General features: G+C 40.6%; 1 protein-coding gene and 1 long non-coding RNA gene across 2 annotated transcripts in view; one reads left to right on the top strand and one right to left on the bottom strand.

Moving 5' to 3' along the window:
- The window catches only part of DNAJC3 (DnaJ heat shock protein family (Hsp40) member C3), a 111,217-nt gene extending 103,057 nt beyond the window's left edge, over window positions 1–8,160 (bottom strand). Inside the window, exon 1 of the mRNA XM_019039876.4 lies at window positions 7,651–8,160. Within this exon, the coding sequence (XP_018895421.1) occupies window positions 7,651–7,732 (82 nt within the window). The 5' untranslated portion in view covers window positions 7,733–8,160. The remainder of the gene's footprint in view (window positions 1–7,650) is intronic.
- LOC129526351 (uncharacterized) overlaps window positions 8,062–19,108 on the top strand; it is a 28,158-nt gene continuing 17,111 nt past the window's right edge. Inside the window, exon 1 of the long non-coding RNA XR_008671023.1 lies at window positions 8,062–9,134. This is a non-coding gene — a long non-coding RNA (uncharacterized lncRNA). The remainder of the gene's footprint in view (window positions 9,135–19,108) is intronic.

The following is a 19,108-nucleotide window of genomic DNA, read 5'->3' as shown; positions in this document are numbered from 1 at the left end:
TTTTCCATGAGGGCTCTGCCCCTGCAGCAGCCTTCTGCCTGAACATCCAGGCTTTTCCATATATCTGAAATCTAGGCTGAGGCTCCCAAGCCTCAACTCTTGGCTTTCAGCACCTGCAGGCTTAACAGCATGTGGAATCTGCCAAGGGTTTGGGCTGGCACCGTCTGAAGGCCTGAGCTATGTCTGGGCCCCTTTCAGCCATGGCTGGAGCTGGAGTAGCTAGGATGCAGGCAGCAGTGTCCTGAGGCTGCACAGGGTGGCAGGGCCCTGGCCCAGGAAACTGTTCTTCCCTCCTAGGTCTCTGGGCCTATGATAGAAGGAGCTGCCTTAAAGGTTGCTGAGATGCCTTGGAGCCCTTTTTCCCATTGTCTTGGCTATCAGCACTTGGCTCCTCTTTACTTATGCAAATTCATGCAGTCTGCTTGAATTACTCCCCTGAAAATGGGTTTTTCTTTTCTACCACATGGTCAGACTGAAAATTTTCCAACTCTTCTGCTCTGTTTCCCTTTTAAATGTAAGTTCCAATTTTACATCATTTCTTTGTTGAAGAATATGAGCACTGGCTGCTAGAGGCCAGGTCACATCTTGAACACTTTGCTGCTTAGAAATTTCTTCCACCAGATACCCTAAATCACCTCTCTCAAGTTCAAAGTTCCACAGATCCATAGACCAGGGGTACAATGCCACCAGTCTCTTTACTAAAGCATAGCCAAGAGTGGCCTTTACTCCAGTTCCCAATAAGTTCCTCATCTGCGGTCATTCTGAGCCCTCCTCAGCCTGAACTTCACTGTCTATACCACTATCAGCATTTTGGTCACAACCATTCAACAAGTCTCTAGGAGGTTTCAAACTTTCGTTCCTCTTTCTGTCTTCCTCTGAGTCCTCCAAACTGTCCCAACCTCTGCCCATTACCCCATTCCAAAGTTGCTTCCTTCTACAATTTCAGGTATCTTTATAGCAATGCCCCACTCCCAGTACCAATTTTCTGTATTAGTCCATTCTCACATTGCTATAAAGAAATACCCGGAACTGGGTAATTTTTTTTTTTTTTTTTTTTTTTGAGATGGAGTTTTGCTCTGTCACCCAGGCTGGAGTGCAGTGGTGCAATCTCGGCTCACTTCATCCTCTGCCTCCCAGGTTTAAGCAATTCTCTGCCTCAGCCTCCCAAGTAGCTGGGATTTCAGGCGCCCACCTCCACACCAGGCTAAGTTTTTTTTTTTTGTATTTTTAGTAGAGACGGGGTTTCACCATCTTGCCCAGGCTGATCTTGAACTCCTGACCTCGTGATCCATCCACCTCGGCCTCCCAAAGTGCTGGGATTACAGGCGTGAGCCACAGTGCCCAGCCGGAACTGGGTAATTTATAAAGAAAAGAGGTTTAATTGGCTGACGGTTCTATAGGTTGTACATGAAGCATGGCTGGGGAGGCCTCAGGAAATTTACAATCATGGCAAAAGGTAAAGCAGAAGTAGGCACATCTTCATATGGCCAGAGCCGGAGGAAGACAGAGAGGGGGGAGATACTGCACACTTTTAAACAACCAGATCTTGTGAGAATTCTATCACAATAACAGCTCTGTGGGATGGTGCTAAACCATTAGAAACCACCCCCATGATCCAATCACTTCCCACCAGGCCCCAGATCCAACACTGGGGATTACAGCTGAACATGAGATTTGGGTGGGGCACAGATCTAAATCATATCACCCCACCATTACACAATATACCCATGTAACCTGCACATGTATATCTTGAATCTAAAATAAAATAAAGTTAAACAAAAAAAAAGATTCTGCCCTCAAATGCTGGCTCCTTTGTGAAACCTTCCCTTACACTGTATTGTTTTGAGAGAGGGGAAAAAAGCTCCTTCAATCTTCCTATTATATTTTGCATTTCCACACTCAGAAGTACATGACTTCACTTTGCAATATCACTCTCTCTATATATTGCTTTTCACAATTTGCCTGCTTCTCAAAGTCCCAACTCCACAAAACTTATCAAAAGCAAGTTTGAGAGGAGGAGCTGTCTTTTCTTCTTTGTATCACCTAATTCAGTATCCCACACATAGTGGGTATGCAATATTTGTTGAATGAATTTAACTATTTGCTTTTTTACTTAAACGTATTATAATTCATCAGAATAAAATCTAAAATACATAACAATTATCAGGTCAAACATATGATCAATGATTCATAAAGACACATCTGAAAAATCAAATTATTTGCGAATTATTGGCTGTTTTTGCAATCCACTCTCTTTTGAGCCACAGGTAATTTTTATTCCTTTGCCACATGGTCTGTAAACATTATTTTCAGAGAGGTAAGACAACCAAACATCATGCCATTTCCTAATCAGCATTAGACAATAGGTTTCTCCTTAGACAAGCAGTGATCATAAGTCAGCAAAATAAGCAGCAAGGGCAGGGAAAAAGGTAGAGTAGCCAACTATGTCTTTCACTGAAATTAGCATTACAATATCTTATATTTTGGAGAGCAGAAAATAAGGATTTTTTTAAACTTAAAGGTGGGGGGTTAAAGGTATGATGTGAGTTACAATCAAGACTGGAAGAACCAGACTAAAGGAGGCAAGAACTCATAGTCAAAGATACTAAAGTTCAAGCAAAGGCGGTGGCAGACCCAGACCAGAGAGCAATCCCAGAGAGAGAGATGGTTATTCAGGTTGGAGCACTTAGAATGTGAGGAATGAGGAAAGCCCTAAGTTTCTTCTCTAAAAAAGAACAGAAGGCTAAGCCAAGACTCTAGCAAGGTGGGGTAGAGTCTAAAAGAAGTCTTGTAGCAGAAACACAGAAGACAGTGGAATCTAGCCAAAGAAAGATAGTACAGGAAGTTCAGCATCTACTATTATCTGAATGTTCTCTCCAAAATTCAGGTTGAAATTTTTTTATAAATTACTCAGTCTGTGGTATTTTTTTATAGCAGCACAAAGATACAACTGTAGGAGCAACATTTTCAGAAGGTGAGAGGAAATGGAATCCAGGGTGTAAGTACACAGATTAGATTTATCTGGGAATAGAGACATTTAATGTATTTCAATATGAGAAAAAGTAGCAGAATAGGTACAAATGTAGATAAGCTAGTGAATTTTGAGGTAGAAAGAAGAACTTGCCTTGTAATGGCTTTCATTTTCTCAATAAAGACAAGGTCTAAAAGAATGAGGTAGGGGAGAGAGGAAAGGAGAGTTTAAATTAGAGACTTCAGGAAGGAGGAAAATGTTTGAAATACTGATTTTCAAGAATAGACATAGCAAAGAATTGTGGGAGTGTTAGCAGTATTTAATGTGCATTTGCGACTGAGATTGTTTCTTTAAAATGAGACTGATCAGGGCCAGGTGCATTGGCTCGTGCCTGTAATCTCAACACTTTGGGAGGCCAAGGGATGAGGATTGCTTGAGCCCAGGAGTTCAAGACCAGCCTGGGCAACACAGAAGACCCTGTCCCTACAAAAAATTTTAAAAACTTAGTAGGGGATGCAGTGGTGCACACCTGTGGTCCCAGCTATTCAGGAGGCTGAGGTGGGAGGACTGCTTGAGCCCAGGAGGTCAAGCCTACATTGAGCTAGGATCATGCCACTGCACTCCAGCCTGGGTGACAGGGCAAGACCTTGTCTCGAAAAAAAATTGAAAATAAAAATAAAGATAAATGAGACTAATCAGCAAAGTTGTCTCCATTTTCCTCCGTCCATGTTTACCTATAAGGTATAAAAAGAGTTGGCCAAGTTGAATTTAACCAGTGTTGGGTTTTGGCAGGTGAGTAAAACAGAAGATTACAGGGGCCAGAAAATAAATGGGCATTTGCAGTACACTAACTACAATAATGGACCACTCAGTCTAAAGTGAGAAAGGAGAAAAAGAGGACATGACTGCTTCACAAATGCATGTCTTAAACCCTAAGTGGTCTGCAAACTCAAAAGCAAAAGCCATGAGTTCTATGCTATGTATATATACCTCACCAAAGAGTAATATAGTTAGTAAAAGCCTTTGCTGACTGATTAAATGAGTCTTCTCCATATTCCAGAACTCCAAATGATACAAACTCATCAGATTTAATTTTTTTAAGTAGCTTTCTAAAGATATGGAAAGAAAAATAAATCTATGGTTGAAATGTTTGCGTTCTGAAGAGCAGGTGAATGGGTTCCCATGATACTTCCATATAAACAAAGATTAACTGCAGGACACTAATCAAAAGAGACCACAGCAGTAGAAATTACACTTAACAACAATTAATTAACTTCATATGGGAAAATAAAACCTAATTACTACAGTGCATCCCCTCCCAGAACAACTTCCCCTACCTCACAGAATGAAAACCACTGCATTTCCAGGCAGTTTCTCAGCAAATACTAACTATGTCAAGAGAACTGGAACTTTGATACTACTGCTAACTACAGCCTATCTTATTAAAGAATTTAAAATAATTCTAGAAAATATGTGACCACCTTTTATGATACTTAATTTATTTAAATTACTTAAAGTCACTCATTTTTGCTACTTTATTCTTTCCCTATTTAGACAATGTCAAGAAAATCCTAGAAAAGACAAAACATACCTTTAATAGGTTAGGTTCAAATAAAACTTATCACAATATTTTATACGTATAGATTTTCAACTATATATTTTCAACTATTCTTTTCCCTATGGCCAAAATATATGGTTTAATCAGCTCAATGAAATAAAGAAAAATTGGGTCCAGATAGCATGTTAAGGAAGAAAAAGATATAAAACTATGATAGGAGAAAAAAGGTTTCATTCCCAGGCTGTGTTGCTACTCAAGTCACCAAGAGGACAAACCATTAGCAAAGAAATGAAATAACTTTCTTATCTGTAACATGAGAATACTAAAGCAGATACTACTAAAGTTTTCTTTCTATTCCAAAAATTCGATCTCATCTAGTGCTTTAGACTTCACTCTTTCAAACACCTTTGAGAAGGGAGGGTGCCAAAAGACTCAAACTTTCAATTCATGATATATACTTTCTGTCTCTGGATGACAATTAACAGAAAAATCTAGAAGAAAACAAAGGCAAATATTTCAAAATCAGAAAAACACTAGGTCATCTCTTCCCCATCCTGTGCCACTCTTAGTTCCACATTCACTTCTCTCATAACCATTCTCCTTCATTTCTTTTTTAAAAGTGAATTGTATTGTATATATTTGATGTTTACAACATAGTATTATGAGATATACACACATAAAATGGTTACAATAGTTAAGCAGATTAACAAGAGTGAAGCAGATTAATATATCTATCATCTCACATAATTACTTTTTGTGTGACAAGAGCAGCTAAAATCTACCTATTTAACAAAAATCCTTAATACAACACAATTTTATTAAGCCTCAGGCCTAGCAGTAGCACCATTTGCCTTTCAGAGAACTATGAGATTAGTGAATCCAGACACAATTTATTTGGGAAAACAGGGGCTAACAGTTTGCTAATTCAAGTCAGAGTTCTTACCTTTATATCCCTATCACCAAATCCAGTGTCAAATACAGAGCAGACACCTAATTTAACTCCTCTATATAATTTATTACACCAGTGGTTCTCAAGTGTGGTCATCCAGGGTCTTTCTAGAAACGCAAAATTTCAGGTCCCATCAAGACCTAATGAATCAAACTCTGTAAGTGGGGTACAGCACTCTGTTTTAAAAAGCCCTCCATGTGCGATTCTGATGCACACTCAAGTTTGAGAACCATTGTATTAAACCTCCCAGGAAATAACCTTCTTGTTAATTACAAAAAAAAAAAAAAAAAAAAAAAAAGTGCTGTTTTTTTTCTCAGCTGCCATCACTTAAAAGTGCTTGGACTCACATGATGTTGTCAACTACTTAACTTCTGTCTCCAGCGTGCACACAAAATGAACTTTAGTAAAACCTTTGGAGCCTCAGTTCCCTGGTCTGTAAAGTAGGAATGAATACCACACGCTTTCGTGAATAAGATATGGCTTACAGAAAGGCTCCTTTCTTTCCTTTTTCTGTTACCTGTACTAAGTCCCTGCTATTTTACACAGACAATAGTCCTAAAGAAGACATTCTGGCACTCCTCTGAGAAATGTCACCAGTGCCTCCTACACAGAAAAGCTCTCAAATGTGGTTTTCTTATGGAAAATACCACAGGAGGGAAATGAAGAGTTAAGAGTCCTTACAGACTCATATACAGAACAGCAATTCTAAAAAGGTGGTTCGCAAAGTAGTGGGAAAACCAATCATTCAAAATTGTGCATCTCTGTAACTTAAAAAAAAAATCACAATTAAACAGAACATAGGCAACTTTCTCTTAAGTGTCCAAAATAAATTATTAATGATAACTGGAGATAAATACTACAGATGAGGGATGGTGGGGTGCGGGGGCAGGAGGAATGAAGCTTTTGAAAATGCAAAAGAACTAGAATATATGACCCATATTAAAGTGGTACAGACCTTCAAATTCCAATCCCCTAGATTTTTCTGGGGGCAGCCTCACTGTCAAATTCTTTGTCCCAATGTTGCCACACTATGTGTTCTGATTTGGGGTTCAAAAAATATGGTTACCAGGGGAAGCAAAAGCAAAAGCCCATTGCTATGGGTGACACCTAAAAACTGGAGAGTACTACTTTAAAAAAAAAAAGTTGAGAACTTTCAGAAGAATTCACTATAAACAATTTCCAATTTTTAGTTCCTCGCTCCCTTTGAATGGAATACTCAAAGGTTTAATTTGACCTCCTTGACAACTAGCCCTTTTTATGGGGATGAAAATAGATCAGTGCATGTGATGTGTCATTACACTCGAATATTTCGCACAGTAACCGCGCCAGAAGCATTCGTTAAATCGGCACTATCAACTTTAATTCTTACTCCTCCCCGCTGCCATCTAAGATAGGACAGCCCTGTATTTTCGCTATTCTGGAGTAGCCAACATTCCAGTCTGCAGGACTGAAGTGAAATTTAATCGCTCGTATCTTTTTAAGGGAACCTTTTTACAGCGAACTTGGAAAAGTAATGCCAGCCATACGTTGAATGACACCATGCTGGGAGTTGTAAAACCACAAACTCAGTGCCTGGCCGTCCGGGAGATGGAATTCCAACAGCGGCTCCTCATTGCACCAAACTAACAATTTCTCCACACGACAGTGCATCTTAATGGGGATGGTTACTCACTTTTTAAATAGTCAACACTGTCCCCTCCAACTCCCAGCCGGACATGACACTCCTTCCCCACCCAAGAACTCCAGAGCGAAGGAAGTCTTTTGGCCACCTTAGTGCCTCCTCCCAGCCAGCACCAATGACTGACAGTGTCCCCAGGTGCCCAGCGAGGGTCCCAAGCGAGGCCAGGACCCAAAGGCTGCCCAAGTCTCCGCGTCCCAGGACGTCCTGAAGTCGCAGCCCGGTGCCCCCGCACCCCGCCTCCTCCGACTCCTGCGGCCCCGTTCCTTAGTCCAAACTCGCTGTCCCGGCCCCGCGGCCCGCCAGTCCCCTCGATTCTTCCCCAGACAAACCCGGAACCGGGCGCGGGCTCAGGCCCAAGCCAGGCCGCGGGCTCCCCCAGCGCTCGCCCCACCTCCCGAGCCGCTCCGGGACACGCGCCCGGGCGCAGACGGGAAAGCGCGGGGGGCCTGGTCCGGGAGCCCACTTCCTGGCCGGGGCAGGGCAGGACTCACCTTCGTACTGCAGATCCACCAGGACTAGCAGGAAGGGGAATACCGAGCCCAGCCGGCTGGTCACGGAGCCGGGGGCCACCATGTCCGAGGGCTCGCGAGTGAAGAGGAGGAAAGGTGTGTGGCCCACCAGCACGCGCCGGCGCTCTGGCAGCAGCTGCGCCCGCCCGCCGTCGGCTCTCGCTCAGGCCTCAGCGGCTCTGGAGCCCAGCAGAGGAAGGCAGCGGTGGGCGGGGCCTGGGCGACGCTACGCCCCAGAGCGCCGCCGCCGTCCAATCGCCTTCTTTCTGGCGGCTTTCCTCCCGGGCTCGCCGGGGTCGTGGTTCGCGCTGATAGGCTGCGGAGGCCGCCGCCCCGCCCCGTCCCTGATAGGATAACGTGGAAGCACGAGAAGAGGCTGCGCCCGCCGGTCGCAGAGCTGTCAGCAAGCTCCAAACCGCGGCTGCCGCCCGGAGGGAAGCAGACGGGGAGTCGGTGGCGGCCGCCGAGTCCGCATGCGCAGGCTGCAAAGGCCCTTTTGGGCCGGTCCCGCCGCGCTAGGTTGGCGAGTGGGACTATTTGATCCTTCCCAGGTTCGCCAGCGTGGTGTTACGAGAGGAAAGCGCAGCCGCAGCGTACGAATGGGAAGGCCAAACACGGTCCCGGGGAGTCTGAGGGGAGCTGCAGGGCGTCTGGAATTGGGGTCTCGAGTGAGCCGGTAAAAACCGCCTCCCGCTGAGCGTCCCGGAACAAATACTGTCTGAACTGAGCCGTAAGCAAGAAACGGTCAGGAGAAGCTGGGGCGATCTGATGATTAGAACATTTCAGGGACTACCAGAGAGAAGTGCGTAATTGCTCTAAGGCAGGTAGGTAATTGGCCTGGAAACTTGGGAACGCCCCGCCCCGCCATCCCGACTTTCAGCAAACCACCGTGCCCAGGAAAAAGAGCGATTGTGGAAGACCCTGTGAAGAAGAGACCATGAAGGCACTGTGGCTTAGACAAAAGCGTTCCTGAATGCAGCCAACATCAACTGGTAAACAAAAAACTGTGAGAACGGATCCTGAATCTTGCGCTTACCAGGGGAAATTCAGGAGAGATATGAACCTGAGCAAGATGAGGTTGAAGTTACTCAATGCTGCATTAAGCCTGTTCACGGCCACTTCCTCCGGCGTCACCAACACACACACTGTACACCAGCAGTATTTTTACACGGGGTATGTGTGTTAAGTACTATCAAGTGCATAATTATTACTTCACCTGTATTTGCTGCCTTGATACCATTAGAGAAACTCATGAATTATAAATAGCATAGTGAATTTGTGATTCCCTGAAGATATACTAAGGTGGACTTTTAAAAAGGCTTCTATTCCAAAGGGAACTAATATGGAGGAAATGGTTTCGAGAAAGAAAAAAGAAAAAACGGAGTCCTTGATTAGTTGTGGGGAAGGCAACATAATGTAATGTGAAGAATAAAGGAGTCAGATCCAGGAAACCCCATAACTATTATGTAAGTTATCTTCATCTGTAAAGTGGTTAGGATCCTGATAGTCTCAAAGGTTTGTTTTGAGGTTTCATGAAGCAGATAAATGTTCTTGTAAATTGTAGAATGTTATACCAGTGTTACTCATTATTCTAACAAGAGCAGAGTAGTGAAGAGAGGCTCCTTCAGAAATTCCTTGGGATTTTTTTTTTTTTTGGCTTCTGTTTTTTTATATCACAAGGTAGTGTCTCTGAAAAATGGTAGATGATTTCAATGTCCACAAATATGCAGGTGAAGACATTCAATTGAGGTACTGTACCCAAGGCAGCCAGCAAAATGCTGAACATAGAAAATAACTTTGTAAACAAAATGCGATATTTCTAGACTGTGAGTTATCACCAGTGTGCTGCCTATGACCCTGGCCTTAAGGAAAAAGTAGCAGAGCTGAAGAAGTTCTAAGGATGGAAATTAAAAATTATTAAGGAGATAATAGACTTCGTGTTATAGGAAATAAAAATAGCAAGGGTCTTCAATGGTGAGTGATTTTGAGATTAATTACGTCACTATGAATTCTGTAATATTAGAACTAAGCTTTACAAAGCATTCCTTAAAAGATAATTTTACAACAAAGGTAACATTAGACAGAAAAAAATGTACAAAACTAAAATTATGTGATTAATGCTTGGGAATGTTTCCTCCAATGTTGATCTAGTCATGGTTTTCACGAATCACTCTTGCCAATAAAACCAAAAACCAAAGTAATCTAGTGAGTGTAAGAAAAGTTACTGTAAATATGTTTGCATTCGTCAGAATCTATGGAGTCTTTTTGAAATTAAACATTAAATCTCTGCTGTAATTCATACTGTTAATTGTAGTAGCAAAAGACTTAAAAAACAATGGTAGCATATTTATGATATATCCAAAATTAAGAGTATTATGCAATTTTTATTAGGTTGATCTATGTTTATTGACTAGGAAAAACAATGTTGGTAGAGAGGAGTGAACAGATCTAGAACATATTTTGGAGGTAAAGGGAATAAGATTTGTTTAGGAATTAACTATGAGGAGAAATAAATGTTCAGAAACAAGTAGAGCACTTATAAACACCTTTTTGTGCCAAATTAAGAACAAAAAAGTCAGCATTAAGTTAATGCCACCATATACATCCTTCCACATTTATGTTTACAAACTTGTGCTTTTATTTCTAAGAAACATTTCTAGGCTGGGCGCAGTGGCTCACACCTGTAATCCTAGCGGTTTGGGAAGCCAAGATGGGAGGATTATTTGAGGCCGGGAGTTTGCGACCAGCCTGAGCAACATAGCAGGATCCTGTCTCTGCAAAAAAATTTAAAACTAGCCAGGTGCGGTGGCTCGTGCCTGTTGCCCTAGCTACTCAGGGAGACTGAGGCAGAGAATTGCTTCAACCCAGGAGTTTGAGGTTGCAGTGAGCTAAGATCATGTCACTGCACTCCAGACCGAGCAACAGAGTGACACTTTATTAAAAAAAAAAAAAAAACAAAAACTAGGTTTTTGAACTTGCTGAATCAAAGAATTTGTTTAAACTTTTAAGATGCGTTGTCAGATTATCTTTCCCTAAAGGAATAATTTCTATTCCTATCAGCTGTTTATATTCTTGCCTAGTCACCATCACTAGATATAATTGATTTTCAGTTTTTGCCAATCTGAGGAATAAAAAATGACCCTTATATGTCAAATTTACAGTTTATTTTCAAGGATTTTGGGATTCTGATCAAATTTTGGTACCTTCATACAAAATTTGGCTTTTATATCACATCTCGTCTTCTCTGCTTTCCACCCTCTTTTATGTTGTTTCTTGGCTTCTGGCCGCATGACTATAATCTCCGCTTTTGTATTCACATCACCTTCTGTCATTTTTGACCTTGCCTCCGTCTTACAAGGATCCTTGTAATTAATTATATTGGGCCTGCTGAGATAATCCAGGATATTCTTCCTACTCAAGTTCCTCAATTTAATCACATCTGCAAAAACTGCCTTTTGCTATAGAACAATGACAGGAGATTAGAATGTAAACATATTGGGGACCGTTATTCAGCTTAACACAATACGGCCCCCTTCACCAGGTGGAGCTTATTTTCCCTCATTCCTTGAGTGTGGGCTGGACTTAGTGACTAACTTCCAAAGAACAGAGTATGGAAAGGGAGGAGGAGAGTAACTTCATAGTACAGAAACCTGGAAACACTGTCTTGGCCAGGTGGTCAAAGTTAATATCAAGTCATGTTGATAGCATATACTCCCAATATACTGTGATGAGAAGGGCAATTCACCTCTGTGGTATTCTCAAAACCTATAACCCAATCTAGTCTAAACATGAAAAAAAGAAAATCAAACTAAAATTGAAGGACATTCTATAAAACACCTGATCAGTATTCCTCAAAACTATCAACGTCGTGGGGAACAAGGAAAGATTGAAATACTGTAACAGACCAGAGGAAACTAAGGAAACTTAATTGATGACTGAATGCAGTGTGCTGTATTAAACTGGATCCTGGAGAAAATAGACACTAGTGGAAAAACTACTGAAATATGAATAGTCTCAAGTTTAATAGTAGTATACCATTATTACTTTCTTAGTTTTGACAAATGTACCATGGTTATGCAAGACGCTAACAATACGGAAAAATAAGGGGTATTTGGGACCTCCCTGTATTATCCTTATGCCCTTACTTGAAAGTTGTTTCAGCAATAGAAGTTTATTTAAAATATTGTGAAGGGCCTGAGTATTTTTAAATCAACTGCAGTGACTCTCTTTTGTGTATTTGTGTCCAGATGAGTTTTTCTGCATCAAATTTTATCTCCTCTCGTTGCAGAAGAAAGAGAATTAGCCCTTTACAGAGAAAACAGTTGCCTAAGCCAGCTCTTTTCTCCTCTTTTTGATGTTCTTCTCTTTTTCTCTCAGTTTGAAAATTGTAGGTTATTTGAGTTTTAAAAATATCTATTGTTACATACACATTCTAGTTATATTCTAGTCCAAACAATCTAGTAAAATATCTAAAAGAAAAATGCTGTTCACTGTATTTTTTATTTTTAAAATGTGAGTGCATTTAAATAATAGGTTGTGTTATTATAATTATGAGCTAAAAGTTTTGAAGTGTGATTTAAAGGGTCTTTAACATTACAATTCTGGACTACAAAGTGTAAAAATTGTATTTTAAAAGGTTCATGTACTGTTTCCGATAAATAGATGAATCTTTGATCACTGGAATGTGTTAATACTAATTTAAAGGCAGCTATATATCTTCTGATTTTATAAGAAATTAACTAAGTACAATATTATATTTTATATACAATGGGTAAACTCTTCAAAATTTAAGCTTTCTTAATTTCTAAATTAAGTGACATAATGACATGTCTTTAAATAGGTTTGATCTTATAAAATTTTTGTAATAACACAAATTTCCAGATTCTCACATCTAAATCCAAACATGTAAACACAATTGCATTAAATATAAATGTTATAAACACAATAATTAAACGACAGATAATCAAAATGGATTTTGAAAATAACATGAGGAAGACAGAGCAAGATAGCCAAATAGAAGCCTCCACCGATCATCATCCCCACAGGAACACCAACTTTGACAACTATTTACACAAAAAAAGCACCTTCATAAGAACCAAAAATCAGGCGAACAATCACAGTACCTGGTTTTAACTGCATATTGCTGACAGAGGTGTTGAAGAGAGTAGGAAAGGCAGTCTTGAATTGCCAACATCACCCCTCCCCTATCCCCTGGCAGTGACTGTGTGGCACTGAGAGAGAATTTGTACATTTGTGGAAGGAGAAAGGACAGTAATTATGGGCCTTTCCCTTGAAACTTAGTGCTGCCAACACCCATGGAGGGAGCATTTAGATCAGCTTTAGCCAGAGGGGAATCGTCCGTTCCAGCAGTCAGAACTTCAGTTTTGGCAGACCTCACCACCGTGGGCTAAAGAGCTCTAAGGTTTAAAATAAACTTGAAAGGTAACCTAGGCCACAAGCACTGCAACTCCTAGGCAAGTCCTCTTGCTGTGCTGGGCTTAGAGCCAATGGACTTGGGGGCTATGTGACCTAGTGAGACACTAGGCAGGGTGGCCAATGCAGTGTGCTTGTATCACCCCTCCCCCAACTTCAGGCAATACAGCTACCAGCTCCAAAAGGGACAACACCACCCCCACCTTCCACTTGAGGAAAGGAGAGGGAATAGTAAAGACTTGTTTTGCAACTTGGATACCAGCTCAGCCACAATAGGATAGAGTATTGGGCAGGGTCATGAGGCCCCCATTACAGGCCCTAGCTCCCAGACAACATACCTAGACATACCCTGGGCCAGAGGGGAACCCACTGTCTTAAAGGGAAGTATCCAGTCCTGGCAGGATTCATCACCTGCTGATTAAAGGGCCCTTGGGTCCTGAATAATCAGCAGCGGTAACCAGGTAATACATGCTGTGGGCCTTGGGTGAGACTCAGGTATACTGGCTGCAGGTGTGACCCAGCATATTCACAGCTATGGGTGGCTATGAGGAAAGACTCCATCTGTTTAAGAAAAGGAGAGGGAAGAATAAAGGAGACTTTGTCTTATAGCTGAGGTGCCAGCTCAGCTACAGTGGGGAAGTGAACCAAGTGGGCTCTTCGGGTCCCTGATTCCAGAGTTGGCTCTTGGATGGCATTTCTGGCCCTGGGCCAGAGGGGAGCCCACTGCCCTGAAAGGTGAATTCCAGGCATGGCAGCATTGACCACAAGCTGACTACAAAGCCCTTAGGTCTTAAGTGAACAACAGCAGAATCATGGCAATACTCCCAGTGTCTTGTGATGTTGATGGACATGGGGAGAGACTCCTCTGCCTGGTGAAAGAGGAGGGAAGACTAGAAAGGACTTCATCTTATGGTTTCAGTGCTAGCTTACCCTCAGTAGAATAGAGCACCAGGTAGATTTCTAAGGTTTCTGACTCCAGGTTCTGGAGTTACTGCTGCTGACTCCTAAACAGCATCTCTGAACCCACCCGGGGCTCTGAGGAACTCGCCATCCTGAAGAGAAAGACAGAAAGCTAGCTGGCTACACTGCCTGCTAATTGTGGAGCCCTAGGAACTTCAGCTAACATAGGTAGTAGCGGGTAGTGGTTACAGTGGGCCTTTGGCATAACCCATAGCTGTGCTGGCTTCAGGTCTGACCATCCACAGTCCCAGTGATGGTGGCCACAGAGGTACTTGTGTCACCCCTCCCCCCAGCTACAGGTAGTGTTGCCGGACGTCAGGGACCCCGAATGGAGGGACCAGCTGGAGCTGCAGCAGAGGAATATAAATTGTGAAGATTTCGTGGACATTTATCAGTTCCCAAATAATACTTTTATAATTTCTTATGCCTGTCTTTAATCTCTTAATCCTGTTATCTTCGTAAACTGAGGATGTACATCACCTCAGGACCATTGTGACAATTGTGTACAAATTGATTGTAAAACGTGTGTTTGAACAATATGAAATCAGTGCACCTTGAAAAAGAACAGAATAACCACAAGTTTTAGGGAACAAGGGAAGACAACAGTAAGGGCTGACTGCCTGCGGGGTTGGGCAAAAAGAGCCATATTTTTCTTCTTGCAGAGAGCCTATAAATGGACGTGCAAGTAGGGGAGATATCACTAAATTCTTTTCCTAGCAAAGAATATTAATATTAATACCCTGGGAAAGGAATACATTCCTGGGGGAAGGTCTATAAATGGCCGCTCTGGGAATGTCTGTCCTATGCAGTTGAGGTAAGGACTGAGATACGCCCTGGTCTCCTGCAGTACCCTGAGGCTTACTAGGATGGGGAAAAACCCAGCCCTGGTAAGACCGGTTCTCTGCTCTCGAACCCTGTTTTCTGTTATTTAAGATGTTTATCAAGACAATACATGCACCGCTGAACATAGACCCTTATCAGTAGTTCTCCTTTTTGCCATTTGAAGCGTGTGATCTACTCCCTGTTCTTACACCCCCTCGCCTTTTAAAACCCTTAATAAAAAACTTGACGGTTTGAGGGTCAGCGGGGCATCACGGTCCTACCAATATGTGATGTCACCCCCAGCAGCCAAGCTGTAAAATTCCTCTCTTTGTAATCTTTCTCTATTTCTCAGCTGGCCGACACTTAGGGAAAATAGAAAGAACCTACATTGAAATATTGGGGGCGGTTCCCCCAATAAGGTAGCTCAACAGAGAGAGATAGAGAGAGAGAGAGACAGACTGATTCTGTTTGGACAAAAACAAGGAAAAAGAACAAGAGTCTCTGCCCAGTAATCCAGAGAATTCTTTCGGGTATTATCCAAGACCACCAAAGCAGTACCTCTATGTGTATGAAAGAACTACAATATTACTGCATTTAGGGGCCCACTAATGCAGATATGGCTGCAGTGACCAAAAACTTAGATCACAACATCCAAGTCCATTTGAATACCTGGAATGCCTTCCCAAGAAGGATGACTACAAACAAGCCCTACTGTGAAGACTACAATAAATACCTAACTCTTCAATGCCCAGACACCAACAAACATCCACAAGCACCAAGTCATCCAGGAAAACATGACCTCAGCAAACAAACTAAACAAGGTACCAGGGGCGAATCCCAGAGAGACAGAGATATGTTACCTTTCAGACAGAGAATTCAAAATAGCTGTTTGGAGGAAACTCAAAGAAATACAAAATAATGGAGAGAAGGAACTTAGAATCCTATCACATAAATTTAACAACGAAATTGAAATAAGTGAAAAGCAGAAATTCTGGAGTTGAAAAATGCAATCAACATACTGAAGGCATCAGAGTCTCTTAATAGCAGAATTGATCAAGCAGAAGAAAATAATAGCTTGAAGACAGGCTGTTTGAAAATATACACTCAGAAGAGACAAAAGAAAAAAAGAATAAAAAAGAATGAAGCACACCTACAGGATCTAGATAGTAGTTTCAAGGGGGGAAATCTAAGAGTTATTGGCCCTAAAGAGATGGTGGCGGGGGGCAGGTAGAAAGTTTGTTCAAAGGGATAAAAACAGAGAACTTCCCAAAACCTCCCAAACCTAGACGAAAATATCAATACTCAAGTACAAAAAGATTATAGATCACCAAGCAGATTTAACCCAAAGACTACCTCAAGGCACTTAACAGTCAAACTCCCAATGGTCAAGGATAAACAAAGGATCCTAAAAACAGCAAGGGAAAAGAAACAAATAACATACAATGGAGCTTTAATATGTCTGGCAGCAGATTTCTCGGTGGAAACCTTACAGGCAAGGAGAGAGTGGCATGACACATTTAAAGTGCTAAAGGAAAAAAAATGACCTTAGAATAATATATCCAGTGAAAATATCCTTGAACCATGAGGAGAAATAAAGACTTTCCTGGGCAAATAAAATCCATGGGATTTCATGAACACCATACCAGTCCTACAAGAAATGCTAAAGGGGGTACTTTAATCAGAAAGAAAAGGATGTTGATGAGCAAAAGAAATCATCTGAAGGTACAAAACTCACTGGTAATAGTAAGTACACAGAAAAACACAGACTATTATAATACTGTAACTGGCATGTGTAAACTACTCAAGTAGAAAGACTAAATGATGAACCAATAAAAATAATGACTACAACAACTTTTCAAGACATAGTACAGTAAGATATAAATAGAAACAACAAAAAGTTAAAAAGCTGGGGGATGAAGTTAAGGTGTAGAGTTTTTATTAGTTTTTGCCTAAATGTTTGTTTATGTAAACAGTGTTATTATCAGCTTAAAATAATGGGTTATAAGATAGTAGTTACAAGCCTCATAGTAACCTCAAATCAAAAAGCATATAACAGATATACAAAAAATAAAAAGCAAGAAATTAAACCTGCCACCAGAGGAAATTATCTTCACTGAAAGAAAGACAGGAAGGAAAGAAAGGAGGAATAAAAGACCACAAAACAACCAGGAAACAAATAAAATGGCAGGAGTAAGTTCTTGCATATCAATAAAAACACTGAATGTGAATGGACTAAACTCTTCAATCAAAAGGTATTGAGTGGCTGAATGGATTAAAAAAATAAAAACAAGACACAATGATCTGTTGCCTACAAGAAAAACACTTCAACTATAAAGCCACACATAGACTGAAAATAAAGGGATGGAAAAAGATATTTCATGCAAATGAAAACCAAAAAAGAACAGGAATTGCATTACTTATATCAGATAAAATAGATTTGAAGACAAAAGCCATAAGAGACAAAGAAGGACACTATATAATGATAAAGGAGTCAATTCAGCAAGAAGATATAACACTTGTAAATATACATGCACCTAACACTGGAGGACCCAGATGTATAAAGCAAATATTATTGGAGCTAAGGAGAGAGACAGACCCCAATACAATAATAGCTGGAGACTTCAACACCTCACTTTCAGCACTGGACAGATCTTCCAGACAGAAAATCAACAAAGATACATCAGACTTAATCTGCATCATAGACCAAATAAGTGGTCCTAATAGACACTTACAGAACATTTCATCCAGTGGCTGCAGAATACACATTCTATTCCTCAGCACATGGATCATTCTCAAGGATAGACCATAAGTTAGGTATAAAACAAGTCTTAAAACATTCAAAAAATTGAAATAATATCAAGCATTTTCTCTGACCACAATGGAATAAAATTAGAAATCAATAACGAGGAATTTTGGAAGCTATACAAACACATGGAAATTAAACAATATGCTCCTGAATGACCAGTGGGTCAATGAAGAGATTAAGAAGAACACTGAAAATTTTATTGAAACAGACAATAATGAAAACACAACATATTAAAACCTATGGGGTACAGTGATACTAAGAAGGAAGTGTATAGCTATAAGTACCTATATCAGAAAAGAAGAAAAACTTCAAATAAACCAACGTAACAATGCATCTTCAAGAACTGGAGCAGTAAGAGCAAACTGAACCCAAAGTTAGTAGAAGAAATAATAAATATTAGAGCAGAAATAAATTGAAATGAAGAAATCAACACAAAATATCAACAAAATGAAAAGTTAGTTTCTTTGAAAAGATAAAATTGACAAACCTTTAGCCAGACTAGGAAAAAAGGAGCAAAGACCCAAATAAATAAAACCAGAGATGAAACAGGAGATGTTATAAGCATATACTGGGGAAATTCAAAGGATCATTAGAGGGTACCATGAACAACTATGTGCCAATAAATTAGAAAACCTAAAAGAAATGAAGAAATTTCTACACACATACAACCTACCAAGATTGAACCATGAAGAAAGCTAAAACCTGAACAGACCAATAATAAGTTACAAGATCAAAGCCACAATAAAAAGCCTCCCAGCCAAGAAAAGCCTGGGGCCTGATGACTTGACTGCTGAATTCTATCAAACATGAAAAGAAGAACTAATACCAATCCTAGTCAAACTGTTCCAAAAAATAGAAGAGGAGGGAATACTTTCAAACTCATTCTGCAAGGCTAGTATTACCCTGATACCAAAGCCAGACAAAAACACATTAAAAAAAGAAAACTACAGGCCAATATCTCTGATTAGTTTCAATGCAAAAATCCTCCACAAAATACTGGCAAACTGAATTCAACAATACATTATAAAGATCATTCATCATGACCAAGTGGGATTTATCCCAGGGATGCAAGGATGGTTCAACATATGCAAATCAATGAGTGTGATACAGCATATCAACAGAATAAAGGACAAAAACCGTATGATCATTTCAATGGATGCTGAAAAAGCATTTTATAAAGTTCGACATCCCTTCATGATAAAAACCCTCAAAATACTAAGTATAGAAGGAACATAGCTCAAAATAATAAAAGCCATATGACAGACCCAAACTAGTATCATACTGAATGTGGAAATACTGAAAGCCTTTCCTCTAAGAACTGGAACACAAGGATGCCCACTATTGTTCAACATACTACTGAAAGTTCTAGCTACAGTAATCAGACAAGAGAAAGAAAGAAAGGGCATCCAAATTGGAAAA

Source organism: Gorilla gorilla, chromosome 14, assembly GCF_029281585.2.
Source record: "Gorilla gorilla gorilla isolate KB3781 chromosome 14, NHGRI_mGorGor1-v2.1_pri, whole genome shotgun sequence".
Taxonomy (NCBI): Eukaryota; Metazoa; Chordata; class Mammalia; order Primates; family Hominidae; genus Gorilla; species Gorilla gorilla.
Note: the sequence above shows the minus strand (reverse complement) of the source record. Positions and strands in the feature narration are given on the sequence as shown.